Genomic DNA, 20,040 nt, shown 5'->3' with positions numbered 1-20,040 from the left:
TCACGCCATTGGTTGACCCAGTTTTGGGCCTACACAGTCTGCTCAAACAAGCAGATTGCAATTCCATTTGGTGCCACTAGTGCCAAAAAACTATAAGTGTGTTTTTATGTAGCTACATTCATATTACGTGTATAAATGAGCATGTGTTTGGCCGGTGTCTAGGTGGACTTTTCCACAGGATCTGGACTCATAGAGAGGCTTCAGTATGCTAGTGTCCTAGGACAGCTGAATAGGTTCAGAGAGCATACACATGTACTACAGTACACACTGGCTGAGCTGGCGGTCGCACCCTATCTGCAGGACATCAGTCCTTCTGACACACAGCTGGTGAGTCAGTTACTTTTTCCTTCTCCCCTCACTCTATTAAAGTCATCATGAAACGGAAATTGAGATCTTCTTTTCTTCTCTATTGTCTCAGACAAGAAAAACTGTGGGATGGGAATTGATTTTATCCATCAGGATCTGATTAGATTGTTGGATCGTTTGCTATTGTTTGAATAAAAAACATTTAAAAAATGATGTGCAGAGATAAATCATTTATTTTAAATACTGCAATATTGCATAAAAATAAGAATTGTCAATTTTGATTTCATGGTGACTTTTTTGTTAAGAATTTTTTTCCTACATGGAACACAAAAGGGGAGATTTTGAAAAATGTCAATGATGCTATTTTCTATACAATGGATAGAAAAATGAATAGGGAACAAGAGCTTCAAACGTGTCAAAAAAGCATTATAAGGTATCATAAAATTGGTACATGCCCTTACTGAAAAGAAGTGTGCTTAATTGTATTAAACGTTTAATATATAGACATACTGAATCACTACATTATATTACTCAGCAATGAGGTAAAGTCGCTGTTTTTTGAAGTCATACAATAACTTTGTGAGAGAAACTTAAATTTAAGCTGTTATTAACTGAAAATCTCATTAAGCCATGGTGACTATTCATTGTATGAACAAGAGCAGCATGGGCATTCTCCTATTAATAACTCCTTTTGTTTTCCATGAAAGAGAAAGTGATAAGAGTTTCATGTGTTTGTATTCTCTCATGGCAGGACTGTTTATTTTATTGGAGTGAAAAATTCCTGTAGCGAATTCTTGGATGCCGATTTTTACTTTTCTCTTGTGCTTTTTAATGTCATTCAATGAAAGAAAAAAAGGTTACATGAAAACAAAGCTATTCTCCTCATCTCCAACTTCAAACGAATGTTCCTCCAAAAGGCATTCATAATATGCAGATAAACTGCTGCACAGGGCTAAGCTTCCTCTCAGAGTACAGGTGGAGGAAGCAGACAGCTGGAATGAGACACAGTGGCGATCCCTGGAGTGTGCATGCACTGAAAATACAAGAATGAAATGAAATCAAAGGATTATAAACATCCTCTATCGGATTCAGATCAGTCTGAAGTGGGAATTTAGTCTAAATGCACATTTACATAGAGATCATTCTTTTATTTCTTTTTATCGCTATTTAAGTGTTCCCCTCGCTGTGAACAGGCTGAGCTACTTATGCAGATCTCTTGATAGCTCTGGGCCATCCTAGGCACACTTAACACTGATCTGAGAACAGTTTTAGATGGTAACTGCTCTCACTGGGCTCTACCTAAGCTGGTAGAGCCCATGCAGTGTCCGATTTACAGACTCTTATGAGCTGGTTCTTTTTAGTCACTCAAAAATGTACAGTGTGACCAGTTTAGTCTGATTTCTGAAAAATGGAGGCTTCCCCTCCAGAAGCCTGCTGTTGGTAAGTGGCACCTTGTGGTACCATCACAGAAAGGCACAAAATCGCTTACAAGAACGTTTTTGTTCACTGTTCCTTACTGGTGGAATGATCTTCCCAGCTTCCCCAGCCAAATCCCTGACAATATTCAAGAAATAGTTGTAAGCTCATCTCTTCCATGAGCAATTCACTGCATCCTGCTAGCTTGTACTATTCTGAACAATGTCTGAAACATTGTATTACTAACACTTCTTGGGCCCTATCATACACCCGGTGCAATGCAGCGGCAGGTGCGCCACAAGTGTTTTTTGCTAGTTTCAGCCCGACGCAGTTATCATTTTCACGTCCAGTGCCCACATTGTTTAAATGGCCCATGGGCGTGCTGGTCTGAAAAAACGAGGTGTGTTCAGGGGCATTGTTAGCGTGTTGCTATTTTGAGGCAACTGAAAACGACTGCGCCATTGACCAACTGAAACCTTCTCTAAAGTCAATGGCGCAGTATTTATTTACAAACCCGATTCCAAAAAAGTTGGGACACTGTACAAATTGTGAATAAAAAAGGAATGCAATAATTTACAAATCTCATAAACTTATATTTTATTCACAATAGAATATAGATAACATATCAAATGTTGAAAGTGAGACATTTTGAAATGTCATGCCAAATATTGGCTCATTTTGGATTTCATGAGAGCTACACATTCCAAAAAAGTTGGGAATGGTAGCAATGAGAGGCCGGAAAAGTTAAATGTACATATAAGGAACAGCTGGAGGACCAATTTGCAACTTATTAGGTCAATTGGCAACATGATTGGGTATAAAAAGAGCCTCTCAGAGTGGCAGTGTCTCTCAGAAGTCAAGATGGGCAGAGGATCACCAATTCCCCCAATGCTGCGGCGAAAAATAGTGGAGCAATATCAGAAAGGAGTTTCTCAGTGAAAAATTGCAAAGAGTTTGAAGTTATCATCTACATACATCTATCATCATCTACAGTGCATAATATCATCCAAAGATTCAGAGAATCTGGAACAATCTCTGTGCGTAAGGGTCAAGGCCGGAAAACCATACTGGATGCCCGTGATCTTCGGGCCCTTAGACGGCACTGCATCACATACAGGAATGCTACTGTAATGGAAATCACAACATGGGCTCAGGAATACTTCCAGAAAACATTGTCGGTGAACACAATCCACCGTGCCATTCGCCGTTGCCGGCTAAAACTCTATAGGTCAAAAAAGAAGCCATATCTAAACATGATCCAGAAGCGCAGGTGTTTTCTCTGGGCCAAGGCTCATTTAAAATGGACTGTGGCAAAGTGGAAAACTGTTCTGTGGTCAGACGAATCAAAATTCGAAGTTCTTTTTGGAAAACTGGGACGCCATGTCATCTGGACTAAAGAGGACAAGGACAACCCAAGTTGTTATCAGCGCTCAGTTCAGAAGCCTGCATCTCTGATGGTATGGGGTTGCATGAGTGCGTGTGGCATGGGCAGCTTACACATCTGGAAAGGCACCATCAATGCTGAAAGGTATATCCAAGTTCTAGAACAACATATGCTCCCATCCAGACGTCGTCTGTTTCAGGGAAGACCTTGCATTTTCCAACATGACAATGCCAGACCACATACTGTATCAATTACAACATCATGGCTGCGTAGAAGAAGGATCCGGGTACTGAAATGGCCAGCCTGCAGTCCAGATCTTTCACCTATAGAAAACATTTGGCGCATCATAAAGAGGAAGATGCGACAAAGAAGACCTAAGACAGTTGAGCAACTAGAAGCCTGTATTAGACAAGAATGGGACAACATTCCTATTCCTAAACTTGAGCAACTTGTCTCCTCAGTCCCCAGACGTTTGCAGACTGTTATAAAAAGAAGAGGGGATGCCACACAGTGGTAAACATGGCCTTGTCCCAACTTTTTTGAGATGTGTTGATGCCATGAAATTTAAAATCAACTTATTTTTCCCTTTAAATTATACATTTTCTCAGTTTAAACATTTGATATGTCATCTATGTTGTATTCTGAATAAAATATTGAAATTTGAAACTTCCACATCATTGCATTCCTTTTTTATTCACAATTTGTACAGTGTCCCAACTTTTTTGGAATCGGGTTTGTATTTACTTTTTGTTATTTAAAGGGCGCGTTACTAATAGCCGTCTATAGGCAAGTGCACAACCCACATACACACTGCTTGTTACACACACAGGGACGCGCAGCAGCACACAATTCCCAGCACAGGAAATTATGCCCAAAACACACCCATTACTCATTAAGAGACTTTTGGACCGTGCACCTTGCGCGCCGTCCATTTTTTTACGTTATCTGTAAATACACAGATAAGGCATAACATTATGTGTATAAGTATAATTGAATAACACTGATTATCTCTTCATCACGGCACCTGTTACTAGGTGGGATATATTAGGCAGCAAGTGAACATTCTGTCCTCAAAGGTGATGTGTTAGAAGCAGGAAAAATGGACAAGTGTAAGGATTTGAGCGAGTTTGACAAGGGCCAAACTGTGATGGCTAGATGACTGGGTCAGAGCATCTCCAGAACTGCAGCTCTTGTGGGGTGTTCCCGGTCTGCAGTGGTCAGAATCTATCAAAGAGGACCAAGGAAGGAACAGTGGTAAACCGGCGACAGGGTCATGGGCAGCCAAGGCTCAATGATGCATGCTAGCCTGTGTGGTCCGATCCAACAGAAGAGCTACTGTAGCTCAAATTGCTCTAGAAGTTAATGCTGGTTCTGATAGAAAGGTGTCAGAATACACAGTGGGCATGTGAGCATCAGAACTGGACCACAGAGCAATGGAAGAAGGTGGCCTGGTCTGATGAATCACGTTTTCTTTTACATCACATGGATGAACGCATCACATGTGGGGAACACATGGCACCAGGATGTACTATGGGGAAAAAAGCAAGCCGGCGGAGGCAATGTGATGCTTTGGGCAATGATCTGCTGGGAAACCTTGAGTCCTGCCATCCATGTGGATGTTACTTTGACGCGTACGTACCACCTACCTAAGAATTGTTGCAGACCATGTACACCCTTTCATGGAAACGGTATTCCCTGGTGGCTGTGGCCTCTTTCAGCAGGATAATGCGCCCTGCCACAAAGCAAAAATGGTTCAGGAGCAATTTTAGGAGCACACTTGGCTGGCCTCCAAATTCCCCAGATCTCAATCCAATCGAGCATCTGTGGGATGTGCTGAACAAACAAGTCCGATCCATGGAGGCCCCACCTCACAACTTACAGGACTTAAAGGATCTGCTGCTAACATCTTAGTGCCAGATACCACAGCACACCTTCAGGGGTCTAGTGGAGTTCATGCTTTGACGAGTCGGGGCTGTTTTGACAGCAAAAGTGAAACCAACACAATATTAGGAAGGTGGTCATAATGTTATGCCTGATCGGTGTATATCGAAACAAATCAGAATCCATTTAAATTGAATTAAGAGCTTGTGAATGAGAATTTAATTTAAATTTGGAAATCCAATTTTTTGCAAGCATGCAACATTTAATATTATAGCCTGAATCTTGAAAGTGCTCGTAAAGGCATACAATTTTTAGATCAGGGAATCAGTGCTAAAAATTAGTCAGGAAGTTATAGACCTCCTTCTTACCCATGAGAAAATCTTGATGCAATGCTTTGAGGGAGCAATCATGTAACATCATACCCCAAGAGCAGAACCAGGCCAGCTTGTTTTAATAAAGTCTGGAATTATGCACGGCAATAAAACACATCTCTGTTGTGAATATTTATGAGACTGAAAGGGAAACTAGCGCAGACAAAGAAGACAACCGCTATTGTGCATGCAGATATAGAACTGACGGAACAGAACAGAGAAAATGAGTGAGAAAAAAGAAAGAATAGAAGAAGGAGATGGCATAAATCTCATTCTGGCATATAGTGCTGAAGCACCATAATTGCTTCTTGACTAGATTAGCGCTCCACAGTGGTGGTGAGATTAGCCCAGATCAATAGAGCGTGATGTATGCGAGATTGCGACCAAATCTCCCATGAATGGAGAGCCACGGGGCGTTCAATTAGCGTGATGTTTGTATAGGCGCAATACAACACCTTCCAGAATCATACTGACAAATTACAAAGACCTAATTGAGTAGTTACAGTAAATAGAAACCTACAATATAGAAGCACATATATGCAGGCTATATAAGTATATGAAAGTAACTGTTGCTTTAAAAAACTGTCGTCTTAGTGAATACAGCTTCAGAGCCACATGCTGCTTCTGAAAATGGTATGTATTTATATACATGAGAAGAAAAGAGAGTATAGAGAGCAATTATGTGAAGAGAGCATGTGGTGTACAGTATATCGAAAGTGGATTCACTACAAAGCCAACTCACCCTACTTAACAGCACCAGCGTTCTCTGTCTCTTTAACTTCCCCTTCCTTCTCTCTCTTACTCCTCCATCCTGGGCCTTCAGCTAAATGGGTCTCAGCATGCAGCACTGTGTATATTCCCATCTGCTGTGCCCTGTGATGGACAAGTGTTGTTCCTCAATTTGTCCACATTGTTTCAGTTTCTAACCACCAGCCTTGTAAAAACCCAAGACCACCCCCTCCCCCTTTCTACTACCCAAAGGGGAACAAGAAGGAAGCCCTCATTATATGAGGGATGACTTATAAAAATCAGCTGCCAACAAATGATTTTTAATTAGCTTTTAAGGTGCAGTGTTTAGAAAAGTTATGGCGTTTGTGTGAACTGAGCTGTGATAATCTTTATCTCCTCCTGGCAGCTGCTGGCTCTAATGGCAGACACCATGGACACCCTTGAAGGCAAGCGGTCTGATCGGGAACGTGTGTGGAATGCAATAAAAAAGGTAAATAGACAGCGAAAGGGAAAAGGACAATGACGGCGTGTGTAGATTGCGCACAAATGCCACTCAGTGCCCGCGCGCACACATTGTTCCATACACGCTCTTCAGAATTCAAAAACGACATTTGATACACCAAATCTGAAGGGTAAAATTCATTTTCCGAGGTGGTCTTCAGGGCCTGTGGAGACTTCTTGGCAGGACTGTCATCTCTATTATGGTTAACAAAGTCGTGTGAACTTCAAAATGGCACTTTTGATGTGGGCAGTTCTTTAATTCTCATCTATAAATGAATTTCCCCTGGTAATTAGCCTGGCTCAGGTTATTCAAATTGCTACTGAGAGTAGGAAATGAAGCCAGGATCCTGGGAAGAGCAGAATTAAGCCCTACAATCATGATTCATATTTCATAAAACACACTGAGCCTTTTGAAATGTTGTTCTGAAGCACCATGGAAACTATTGGCAGTGTATGCTCGCCTGTTTACCATCTTGTTCCTGAATGAATTGAATCTACCTCCCACTCTCGTGGAAGCCTGACCAGAATAAAGACTTTTAAAGGGAAGTTTGGGTAAACTTTGAAGGCTACAGTATAGAGAAGATTCAAAAAAGGTAGTTCCTCTCAGGAATTCATGGGTGTACTGAAATCTGTAGTTATTGGATGGAATTTTTATGCGTAAAGCTTGATAATAAATCTGGCTGGTGCTTAGGAGGTGCTCAGGTAAGGCTGGAGATCAGGTTGCCAGAGAAAGTTACAAAAATGGCAGAATATGTGCAGTAGAATATGATGTCATGCTCGAGGGCTTCTGTCTGTAATAAATAATTACATAATCTTTATATCAGATTTGAGCGGTGCATCAAAAGGTATCAGACTATGGTGAGGTGCAGTAAATGTTTTATTTCTATCGATGCATAACTTATTGTTAACTAACTAAATTAACTAAAATAAAGTATAGTAAAGCTGAAATAAAGTAAAATATACAAATATATACGAAAAACATAAAAAAAAATACTGAAATAAAATAAGTTTGTTAAAGTATACTAAAATTACTAAAACTGAAATAAATTAAAGCTAAATATAAATATTAAAAAAACCCACTATTGACAAATCACATAAAAAATGCTAAATTCTAAACTAAAATTAAAACAAAAACTAAAAATATATTTGTTATAAATTCAAATTCAAAATATGAATAATTACTAGTATATATAATACTAGTATATTAGTATATATAAATTATTCTAAAATAACAATTAAACTGCCAAAATGAGAGTTTCCTCCTTGTTTGATTCTCAGTAAATCTGTGATATTTAGGTCCTCTATTGATCTTTTCTTTATTGATCCTGGTCTTCACGCTATATGAATTCAGAGGTTCACCTAACCTGAACTCTAGTACACAACAATGAAAATTCAAAGTCTAGAGAGAAAGGCGTGAAAACATTAGGTATGTTTACATGGTCACCGTGATTTTGCCAAATAAGTCATGTTCTTTGTTCAACATATTTTGTTGATCCAGGAACAACATTGCTGACCAAAAATTTAGTCCTAACCATATCCTTACCCCTAAACCTAACCCTACCCATAACTTATCCCTAATATCAGAGGGAAATGATAGATGAATAACACTGATGTAGAAGCACCTAACCCTGGTTGTATAGCCCTATTCGGATGGGACTAGTTTTCTAAATGACGTTTGAGTTACAATTCTTATCACATGAGGTCTGTCATTTCATGTACTGATTCGGACGAGACTAACATCTCTGTGTTTATCACAGAGATGGGAGTGTGTGTGTTCTGGATGTGGGCTTTACAGAAGCTCATGTGCTGTATTTACATGCATCATTTATGACGTGTATATATCTTTTAATCCATTATTTATTAATATAATTTTATTTGTTTTATTAAAACCCTATTTAAGTAAACTTCACAAGTGGCTGTTAATAATAAACCCACATATGTGAGCAGCAAAATCTAGTATCTTACTCTTTCTTATTTGACAATAAAATTAAAATGGGCCGCCTTTACAATTTCCGCAATTTGACTCTATTTGTTAGTTTTATCATTTATCCTTTCGTCGGATAGGCCTACTATCTATATTGAAAGTAAATGATGGAAGATCTGTGCGCATACGGTAGCACATCTAGGTCAAAAAGCTCATGAGGTGAAACGTTAGTATAATACAATATCGGCAATTAATGACATTCACATTCGGACGGGATTAGATTTCTCAGAGGACCACTGAGTTTGCGGAAAAACAGTAGGTAATTTGCTCTGGAATTTTTACAGAGGTTGTTTGAGAAAAACACAGACATGGCACATTCGGACGGGATTAAAATCTCAAAAGTACGTCTGTGAAACGTAAATTTCTCTAATGACCCCCTGTAAAACTAGTCCCGTCCTAATAGGGCTTTAGACTAAACTTGACCCTTAAATCTGATTGATTGATTGGAAGGTTATTCCAGGATGAGCAAAGATGTTGATCCAGGAACATGTTTACATCTACAAATTTTAATCAATCCTAATGAATCCAATTCATTTTCAGATTCTGAAAGTCCCTAATCACCTAATCACCCCACTGAAAAATCTAGACTAAACTAGCATGAATTTCATGTTAGTCCAGGGTGGTTTATGCTGGTTAGAGCTGGTCTAGCTAGTGGACCAGCATAGTCATGCTCTTCTCTGAGAACTGAGCTGGTGTAGCTGGTCCACCAGAACTCCCTCTACCCATGCTGGTTCCAGCACGCAAAACATACCTTAAACGGATAGTTTACCCAAAAATGAAAATTCTGTCATCATTTACTCACCTTCAAACAGATCTCGCCCCCCATTGACTACCATAGTTATTTTTCCTACTGTGGTATTAAATGGGGGGCAAGATCTGTTTGGTTACTGACATTCTTCCAAATATCTTCCTTTGTGTTCAGCAGAACAAAGAAATTCATACAGGCTTGGAACTACTTGAGGGTGAGTAAATGATAACAGAAGTTTCATTTTTGGTTGAACTATCCCTTTAAGCTGGTAACCAACAATTCTGAATTTTTCAAGTGGGCAAACACACCCGATTCAGGTCATCAGCTCATTAGTAGAGGCTCCAAGGCCTGAAATAGGTGTGTCAGTTAAGCCAGGAACAGTTGTTTCAGAGGTTATTAACTACTAGGGTTTCATTTTAGTGGTAGAATGGAGGATGTTGTTTTCAGGACAGTGGGGTTATGGGTTGGACTCGAGGGCTCCGTTCAGTCGGGGATTGTTGGGTCTAGAAAGGGAATGTGTTGTCTGGACCACAGCGGTGATGAATTGCGCTGAGGAAGAGATGATGACACTCACACAGTCAAAGACAGTGCATCAGCGGGTCACTCGCTCTCAGCCACAGCAGCGCCTGTCGCCAGGGGTTACTGATGGACCCTTATTAATCACTCCATCAGCTGCCTGCACCTCAGAGCTGATCACATCACACACTGCTGCTAAAACACACACTCTTCTTTAAAGCTCACACTCTCTGGTGGACGTGACCTTTCACTCCAGATCTGTCTCATACATCATCCAGCCAGCATTAGGGACAAAGGGAGTGAGGGAGGAAGAGAGGGCAATGGGCAGAGATGAGGCCGTCCTGCAGCCAGTGATGTTTAAATACTAAATCCAGGGGCAGGGGAAAGACATTTCTGGCACAGCCATGGAGTTCATCAGTGTAATTGCTCAAGGGCAAGACCTCTGAAGGGATGGCTGGTTTGGAAGAAGGTTGCAATTGTGTGTTTTCTTTCTAAGATGAAAGATACTGCTCTGTAAAAGCAACAAGACATGTTTCCACCCACTTAAAGCCATTACACCAACATTCACGGCTCAAATCATTACTGCAACAGAAGCCAGAAATCAGGTGAACTGGATTTTAGTGCTGGGAAATAACTAAAAAAATCGGGAAAAAATACTATAGATATATTAGGGATGTAACATCACACAAACATGAGAGTTCGGTACGTACTTCAGTGGTTCAGCACGGGTTCGGTACAGCAGGGGGGAGAAAACTAAACATAAAATTGTTTTTTTTTAATTATTAAACTGTTTTGTTGTTGTTGTTGTTGTTGTTTTTTAACAAATGTGTCTCTGTGTTTAAATAAATTCAATTATAATTAAAATTTTCTTAAAGGGTTAGTTCACCCAAAAATGAAAATAATGTAATTTATTACTCACCCTAATGCCGTTCCACACCCGTAAGACCTTCGTTAATCTTCGGAACACAAATTAAGATATTTTTGTTGAAATCCGATGGCTCAGTGAGGCCTCCATAGCCAGCAATGACATTTCCTCTCTCAAGATCCATTAATGTACTAAAAACATATTTAAATTACTTCATGTGAGTACAGTGGTTCAATATTAATATTATAAAGCGGCGAGAATATTTTTGGTGCACCAAAAAAAACAAAATAACGACTTATATAGTGTTGGCCGATTTCAAAATACTGTTTCAGGAAGCTTCGGAGCGTTATGAATCAGCGTGTCGAATAAGCGGTTCGGAGCGCCAAAGTCATGTGATTTCAGCAGTTTGGCGGTTTGACACGCGATCCGAATCATGATTCGATACGCTGATTCATAATGCTCTGAAGCTTCATGAAGCAGTGTTTTGAAATTTTCTGCTCTATTTACTGGAGTGTGAATTTCCTGTGACTGTCACCGTGTCTACACTGGACACGACAAGTCAAAAAACAATAGAACCCATTATATTCAGTTATATTGTCTACACTGGATGCGGCATGACGCAGTGCAACACAACAAATTCCCCGGTCTATTTCTGACGTAGTCCAAGTGCTTTGCAACGGTCGGTTTGTCGCGTTCAGTCTAGACAGCTTTTAGCCTGCGGCACGACAACGGTCGCATCTGGTGTTGACATGGTGTGACTGTATTCGTCGTGTAACTCCATGAACCGAACCATGACATCCATATCGTATGGTTTGAGACAAGTACATATACCGTTACACCCCTAATATATATACCATGGTCTGTCAGATACACGATTCTGATTGGCCAGAAGGTGTGCATTCAAACTGCGTAATGTACATGTAGTTCAAGCTAGTTTGATTACCGTTCTTGTCAGTGTTGGCAAGTAACCATGGAATAAGCAGGATAATCCACGGCTAGGTGTGCATTAAACAATTTTAATGCACTTTGTGGAGGCAAACAATCTCCGCTTCCCCTCGGGTGGTTTCTTTACCTCCACATTATGCATTAAATTTGTGTAATGCACACCTAGCCATGGATTATCAAGCTTTAAAATTAAAATGAAAGTTATGAATACAAATTTAAAATATTAATAAATACTATAGTAGTATATAAATAATACTAAAAGAACTCTGCCAAACTGCCAAAATCTCCTTCATGTTTGATTCTCAGACATAAATACAAAGTGTCTTTAAAAACAAATTAATATTGAATATATTATAAATATTTAAAACCCCAGCATTATCACAGTTTCTTTTTTCTTTATAGAACAGATCAGAATCCCAGACAGGAATCAAAGATCAGAAGCATGTGAAAGAGACACAAATCTGTGGGCGTTGTATTTTCTCTTCTAGCATGTGGTCCTCTGCTTCAATCTCCCAATTTTGAAGTATTTAATACTAAACTAAACATTTTGGAACCATGTTTTTGAAATAAAGTCACTGGATAAATCTCCATCTAGGGGTTTCTAGGGAGACCAGGCCAAAAGATTAACAGTTGCCAAAACATCCCAACCCAGCGCTCAACAAGGATCCAAGCCCAAGGGGAACTTCTGTTATCAAATACTGAATGAAGACTGATATCTCAGCATACATACTTACAGTCTTGGAAATGGATTCCTTTTGTTAATTTCACGATGTGATCCATCTGCCCTTAGAAGATAAAAATACCATCATTGCAACAGTACCACACAGTGGCCTGACATAAATGAAAATGACTGATTTACCAGATGCCAAATTTTAGAAAAAGTAACTTGAGGATTTTTAAAAAAAAAAAAATGTGTAGTGAAAAACTGCAGTGAAAAAAAATGAACTGCTTCACATAAAGGCATAAAAAGCCTTAATAAACTTCATATGCAGCTCAAGTGCTTCCCAGCCCTTCATTTCCTTCAAATTATTGAGTAGTTAATTTATGAAGCTCGGCAGCACGTCCTTCTCAGAAATACACCAGCAGCAGGATTCATTTCCAACCCCAATTTGTTCTAAATGAATCAAAGGGGCATTAACTGACACATTCTGATGAGTGCTGGTGTTCACATATTGTGGCCGTACATGTATTGATTTGGCTGTTTGTTTTTGGAGAGTCATTAGATACTGTGTTTCAGGCTGTTTTTTTTCCACCACACTAGTTTAAGTGCACTCGTTCCTGCCCCAGCACATGGGCGTCTTCACATTTATGAGCATAAGCTACATGCTCTTAGTTCATTTCATTCTCTGCCAGCTGCCATCCCATCTATTTCTGACTCCTCCCACAGGACGGAGAACAGATATGAGTAATCGTTTCTACATTAAGTCTGCGCTTTGGTGCTTGTCGATTCACTTTGACAGCAGAGAACAATCTGACTTCTGAAAAGTCCTTGCGGACGTTTGACCTTTGACCTCCCGAGATGAAAAACTTCAGGTAGCCCGATCTCCTTAGTATACATAGGTATTCATACATAATGTCCACACATATATTTTTGTATGTTTGGATATACTCTGAACACAAGGACAATAAGTGGGAATAAGGTTTTTAAATAAAAAAAAAAAACATAATGGAGATTTAATTAATTTAGAAGTTTTATTAAGTGTTAACAATGAGATTATGTGGTTTTTATAATCATTAACACTGTTTTTGTCATGTTTTATAAGATGGACAAAATGTGTCACCAAAAAAGTCATTCGGTTTAACCAAAATTTTGGTTTAACTGAAAGACACTTTTGGTTATACCGAATGATGATATTTTCAAAAATTGCTAACAGGCTGGTATCTAGCTGGCTAGCTAGTTAGCTTGCTAGCTAGCTAGCAAAAGGACAATCAAACATTTTATATTTAGTACAAGTTTTTAAAATATTACAACATTTTTCATGTTTTATAGCGGTTGTACCGAATTACCTGATGTTTCGGGACATGCATATGAGCAAGTGAAAACATTAATTTTTCAAATAGTTAAAAGAGAATTAGTTAATTCGCTTCACGACCATGTCCCTTTGCAGGTGTCTGAATGATGTCACATACTGTCACATGATATTGACCGCATGACTTGATCCAAAATGGTCCCTTTATATTGGTTACTCCGAATGACATCAATGAAATTTTTCTTTCTCATAACAAAGCAACAACTTCTACACATAATTTTAATACCATTTTGCACTATGTTGATATATGATGTTATAAAATCATGCCAGAATAAAAAATATATACATTTATTACATTTTAAGATATTTTAATCACAAATGAAATGGCTGTATTGGCCTTTTGACGGTTAAACCGAATGACCATTTGACATCTTTAAAATACCTTTATATGTAGCAAAATATAATTAAAACCTTTTGGATTCAATAAAAGAGATCTAGTTGTTACATACATACCTTACATACTTTGGATGTCATATCTTTGTTTTTTATTATTATTAAGGCCTTTGGACAAAAAAATGACCCGTCGCATCATTGACCCAAGTACAAAATAGATGTATTAACAGCAAATAAAATGTAAAAGTATATATATTACATTTATTACATTTTACGAAAGTATATATATTACAAATATTACATTTTACAATATGGATGGATGGAAATGAGTTCTTTTAAACAAGTCCAGCACAACAAAACACAAAAGTAATATTGTGTAATGTCAAATAAGTAAAATGCATTAAATAAATCTAAGAACGCCTAAAAAAACATATATGTTGCTTTTTTTATTAAAAAGGGTGAGGTGGTGACAGAAAATATGAAGCAGCATATACTGGATCCAAAATGTGCTTTTTGAAAGGCCAGCCAATAGAGAAAATCTTTACCATTATTAGAAAGTCACTTTGGTAAAGCAATTGTCTGATTTAATTTGCTCGCGTCAGATAAAAACAGCGAGGTATTTTCATCAGTCTATTTAAACCTGTTTCATCAAAAGGGCTTGAACTGGCAAAGTCAGAGTTCACTCGCACTCAGTGGATTTCCGACCCTTAGTGCAGACTGTATAATGCACAGAAATGGAAGAAATACACCTATCACAATTGTTGCAAATAATGTATCACATGCTTAAAAGCTGATTGCTGATTCTTGCCGAAAAGCCGCTGAAAAAAAAACATGCAATGATTTTCTTATCCATAACTACATCATAATAAAAAATAATAAACATATATTTTTATATTCACGTGCTTAAAAAGCGACAAAGCAATTTCGGCTGTGGCAACTTAGGGACTGAGTTTAGGACCCCCCCCCAAACTTCATCTAGTGAATAAGTGTCCAACTATGTAAACAGTTAAAAGGCCAGTAAAGGCCAGCAGGACTGACAGTCTGACTGCATAATGAGCTTTACTGTATTCTGAGGGAGAGAATGGACTCTTTGATCAGGGCTCTGTTTCCTCTCTGCCAAGAAGGCCTTTTGTTTTGGGGACTGAATGATGAGTGCTGACAGGTTTGATAGGCACTTTGACAGCTCTCGTATCGCTGCTGAATGCCTGAGTGGTAGCAGAAGCAAAAAGCCAAGACCTGCACATACACACACAAAAACCAACAGATATGCACAGTAATGGAGAGCTAATTGTTGCTGGGATAGAGCCGAATCTGTCTGTTTATGAGTGGGTGGCCAGCCCATGTGCCCATTACTCACTCTGAGTCGGACACACGGACCAAGAGCGAGAAGGAAAGAGAAAATGGAAGTGCATTTGAGTGAAAAAGTGAGCAAAAGGGGAGAGAGAATACTTTTGAACGTGGAATGACTGTTCGGCCCTCTGCTGTGGAGCTTTCAGGCTGGTTCCCAGAGGAGAAAAAGGAAAAACCTTCCAAACAAACACACTTGGACTGAATTCATAAGCAAACAGGACTCACCACCTACCCATAACTGCGTGTTTCTGAACTACTGAGCCTTTGACGCTTTTTCTCCCTCAACCTTGCTTTTCTTTTCCATATCCTAACTCACATCCCGTATTCACTTTCATATTTCACTCCCCCTCCTTCCCGTTCTCCAAGAGCAGACATAATAAATTCTCATGCCCAGCCATCTACTCAGAAATGAGAGGGCGAAAGGGGAGCCACGTCCCTTTTTGTTTTTGAGGAGGTAATTAAGTCTCCAAGGGGGGGGCAGGGGTTACTTTGCAAGGTCTCAAAAACATGTTTCTGTGTTGATCTGCAACCTTTTCAAATGCAAAAGCTTGATAAAAATGATATGGCATGTCCCTGTCCTCTGATAGCATGTGTTTGTGTATGTCTCAAAGCAACAGTTCACCTAAAAATTACCATTAGTCTCCCTCATGTCATTCTTATAAGCTGGTGGTGGTGGGCGTTCTTGTGCAACATGGCTGCCGTCGCATCATCCAGGTGGATACTGCACATTGGTGGTGGTTCTGGAGATTCCCCCTCCATATGTAAAGTGTTTTGAGTACCCAGAAAAGTGCTATATAAATGTAAGAAATTATTAGTATTATTATTATTATTAAACCAGGGGTGTCCAAACTCGGCCCTGGAGGGCCACTGTCCTGCAGAGTTTAGCTCCAACTTGTCTCAACACAACTGCCTGGAAGTTTCTAGTATGCCTGGTAAGACCTTTATTAGCTGATTCAGGTTGTGTTTAATTGGGGTTGGAGCTGAACTCTGTAGGACAGTGGCCCTCCAGGAGCAGGATTAGACACCCCTGCTAAACACAACTTTTTGGTGGAACATAAAATGAGAATTCTTGTGATGACTCTCATTACACCATAAACAAAACTGTCACATAACCAAGCTTCATGAAATTTAAAGGGGTCATGAATTGAGGAATCAACTTTTCCTTGAGCTTTTGAAATATAAGAGGTCATCATACTACAAGAATATCCTGTAAGTTTCAGAACTGAAAACTTCCTTGTTAGTCCAATAAAAGCTTTTATTGACACCAGGCCCAGAGAATGACTGATCCTGGAATGTGCCTATCTGTGATAGATACGTAGGTGAAACGCCGCCACCACAGAAGAAATCAATACCTACTTCATCATTGCAACGTTAGCCCCGCCTACTGGCGTATTAGTGAGATGAGGAGGACAGAAGAGTGATAAAGGACTAAAAAAGTACCATTACCTTTCAAAGGATCCTAATGCTAGAATTATGGTTATTTTCAACGATGTGAATGTCTCAGTTGAGCTTTATTTATTTGTATTCGGTACATTTCACTGTGGATTATTTGGTAAATCAATCGCATTTTGGCACAGACTTTGCAAACTGACTTTTACGATATTGACTCGACAGTAATGCGACAACATGTGTGTTAATTCTAATGCCTTATCTGAATGTTTCATGTACAGTCAGATGTTCTTTGTCTATGTGTCAGTAAATCAAACCAGTTACTAAACGGTCAACTTCACGTTGTTTCTCTTAAGCCAGGTGCACACTGTGCGATTTATAATAGTCCTTTACGATTGTTGCTTGTCAGACTGTACGAACATGATCCTCATGTCACACTGTGGGATCTCAGCTGTCAGACTGTACGACAGTCAAGATGCATTAAAAATGGACGCGCGGATGAAAACTTGTCCAGAGTTTAACATCATCAACCCATACACGTTCGGTGACTGTGAGGTGCATTACACGCGGAACTGAAATGGTGGCTAACAAAGACATCTCTACCGTTAATTTTGATAACGGCTTGTCTTGAAAAACAAAGACAATTTGACGTTCGTCGTAGGAGAAGTCACACTGCAGGACTGTGTGCCAAATCTTCTGACACTGCCAGAATTTCGTCTGAGGTAAATATTTGATCGCAACGGTCATTAATCGGCTGTCAGTGAACATGTCAAACTAGCGATCAGAGTCTACAGATTTTTGCCTAGGATTATAGGAATCTTTTAGGATTTGCAAAATTTGTCTCGGACAACGAAATCGTGGCCAAAATCGCACAGTGTGCACCCGCCTTTAGTAGGATGAAATTGATCTGTTATTTAAACGTGATTAAATTATATATAGAAAGCGATCAAAGAACGCTCCCTTTACAATCGCTAGAGCTGTCAATCAAACACTGTGTGCTGGAGCTGGTTTATCAGTGACTGAGTTCTGGAAAACTCCCGTTTTATTCAACGAATCTCTTAGTTACATCAAGTTTGCACTATTAGTTATGATGAAAGCATTTGTTAGTGTGTGCTCAACATGTCTGTGATCGGCTACAATGTTCATCACCGCACCTTTTCATGCCATGATCTAAATATAATTATGTAATGTAATGCTATAATCAACACTTTTCACGATTAGTTAACCTTGAGAGCTGTAATAGTAAAAACGTGCTAAAAGAGAGTTATACTTAGCTATTTCATTGGCAAAGATGTTAACCAATCACAGCAGTGGGCGTTTACACTGAAGTCTCACAGCACATATGCCCCATAAAACAAAGCGTTCAAATAAGAGGGCTAAAATCAGGGTAGGAAAAATGCGTTTTATTTCTAAATTATGACAATTTTTGATGTAAAAAGCATACTAACATTATGTGCACCATAGGAAACATTATAAAACAATAAAATGACACGTTTATGACCCCTTTAAGTAAAAAGCATAGATTTTTTAAATCTATAAATTCAGTCTATAAATTAATCTATAAAGTATAATTTTTTTTAATAATCAAATGCAGTACAACCCGTACTGTATAAAAACTTTAAAATGTAAATAATATATATTTAAATTTCATTTGATAACATTTTAAATTTTACAATAAATCTTTTGGGCTGAAACATTGAATGTGCTGTAAGGAAAGCAAACCGTAAGTCCCTGGACTGGCAAGCTTCAAAAAGAACCAAAAACCATCATAAAAATGCTACAAAAGCCATGACAGCTCTCAAATCTAATTTGTGCATTCGCATATTCAAACTTTGCATGTCAAGATTCCAGTTTGACGTCAATGACGGCAGACACCATTGCTTTTTGCTTCTTCTAATCAAACCACATTTACATATGCAAAATGCAAATGAGATATGAGAGTTATGGCAAAGGAAAAACAACTTTATACAATTTGTAAAAGCTTCATTGTGTGCTTTCAAAGGATGGCACATAATGAACCACCAAAAATATTTGGTGTAGAATCAATTTTCACTTAGAAATTGCTAGTTTCACAAATTATTACAAAGAAATGGCAAGTAACACATTGAATTGAACATGACATTTTAAGTAGAAAGACTGAAATATTTACTTGTAAAATGTTATATTTATTTAAAAATATTATGTTTTTACAGTGCTCTTTTTATTTTGTGTTTTGCATGCTCTCTCTCTCTCTCTCTCTCTCTCTCTCTCTCTTTTTGTGGGTTGTGGTTGGAGAGAGGGGGGAGTTTGACTGCCTGGTCACTATATGCTTTCAAAAAGACCAGCTATATTCTTCAAATGTCTCTCAAAGTTCCATAAAAGAAAGGCATACGGATTTGGAACAACATGAGGGTGAACAAATCATCATGTGGGTAATCATGTGGGTTTTTTTTTTTTTTTTTTTGACAGGTGGAGGCAGTGAAGGATATGATTTATCAGTTAGAGGAGACCTATCTGAAGAAGGCGGCACTGAGAGCCACCAGACAGCAAAAGGCTAAAGAGAAGAAAGCCCTAAAAAAGATGTCCCTCAGGAGTCCCGCCGCACCACCTCAGGGCGAACCAAATGCAGTGGCCTATCTGCAGCCCAGTCATCCAATAAGTGAGCACCTTCCGCCACCCCACAAACACTTATCTTCTGCCAGGAAGTAGGACACTCCAAAAGGCCATTACTCCACCCTGACGGAAATAAATGGGCTTTGCGGGTGAACCATCATTCAGATCCGTCTTTTCTCAAACCATCCCACATTCGTTTTATGACTCCCTCCTCGACACAAGAAAACCCCTTCCCCACATGACTGTACCATCTCCTGGATATCTACATTGGGTTGGCATGAATAAAAGAGCATCTTTTTTTTAAGCATAAGTAGCACTGAAAGGGGTCTGTTTCACTTATGTAACCATTCGTATAGAATATGGATGAATCTCAATGAACACATTCATGGGCTTTTTCACCCCAAATTCAGTAGGAAAAAAAGTAAGAAATGACTGCATATTTTGTTAAAAGAAAATTAATCCTGTTTTTAGTACCATTAATATTTCTTTTTTGACAATTAAGCCCATTTTCCAGCCAAATTCTCATTGACATAATGCGTTTGAAATTTTACCTTTGAGTTTATTGTAATCATTCTTAATATTCTTAATGATGATCCTCATTACACTGTAAAAATGTTGTATATATATATAAATGAAAACATTATTTAAAATGACTTACACCAGTAAAGGTCATTTTAAAGTAGCAACTTTTTTTTATTAT

General features: G+C 38.7%; 1 protein-coding gene across 1 annotated transcript in view; it reads left to right on the top strand.

Annotated features, from left to right (window-relative positions):
* LOC127523037 (spermatogenesis-associated protein 16-like) overlaps positions 1 to 19,797 on the top strand; it is a 71,795-nt gene extending 51,998 nt beyond the window's left edge. Inside the window, exons 8-10 of the mRNA XM_051913487.1 lie at positions 163 to 327; positions 6,494 to 6,577; positions 19,197 to 19,797. Coding sequence (XP_051769447.1) covers positions 163 to 327; positions 6,494 to 6,577; positions 19,197 to 19,436 — 489 coding nt within the window. The 3' untranslated portion in view covers positions 19,437 to 19,797. The remainder of the gene's footprint in view (positions 1 to 162; positions 328 to 6,493; positions 6,578 to 19,196) is intronic.
* The last annotated feature ends 243 nt before the right edge of the window (positions 19,798 to 20,040 follow it).

The sequence above is a fragment of the Ctenopharyngodon idella genome, chromosome 11 (assembly GCF_019924925.1).
Source record: "Ctenopharyngodon idella isolate HZGC_01 chromosome 11, HZGC01, whole genome shotgun sequence".
Classification (NCBI taxonomy): domain Eukaryota; kingdom Metazoa; phylum Chordata; class Actinopteri; order Cypriniformes; family Xenocyprididae; genus Ctenopharyngodon; species Ctenopharyngodon idella.
Note: the sequence above shows the minus strand (reverse complement) of the source record. Positions and strands in the feature narration are given on the sequence as shown.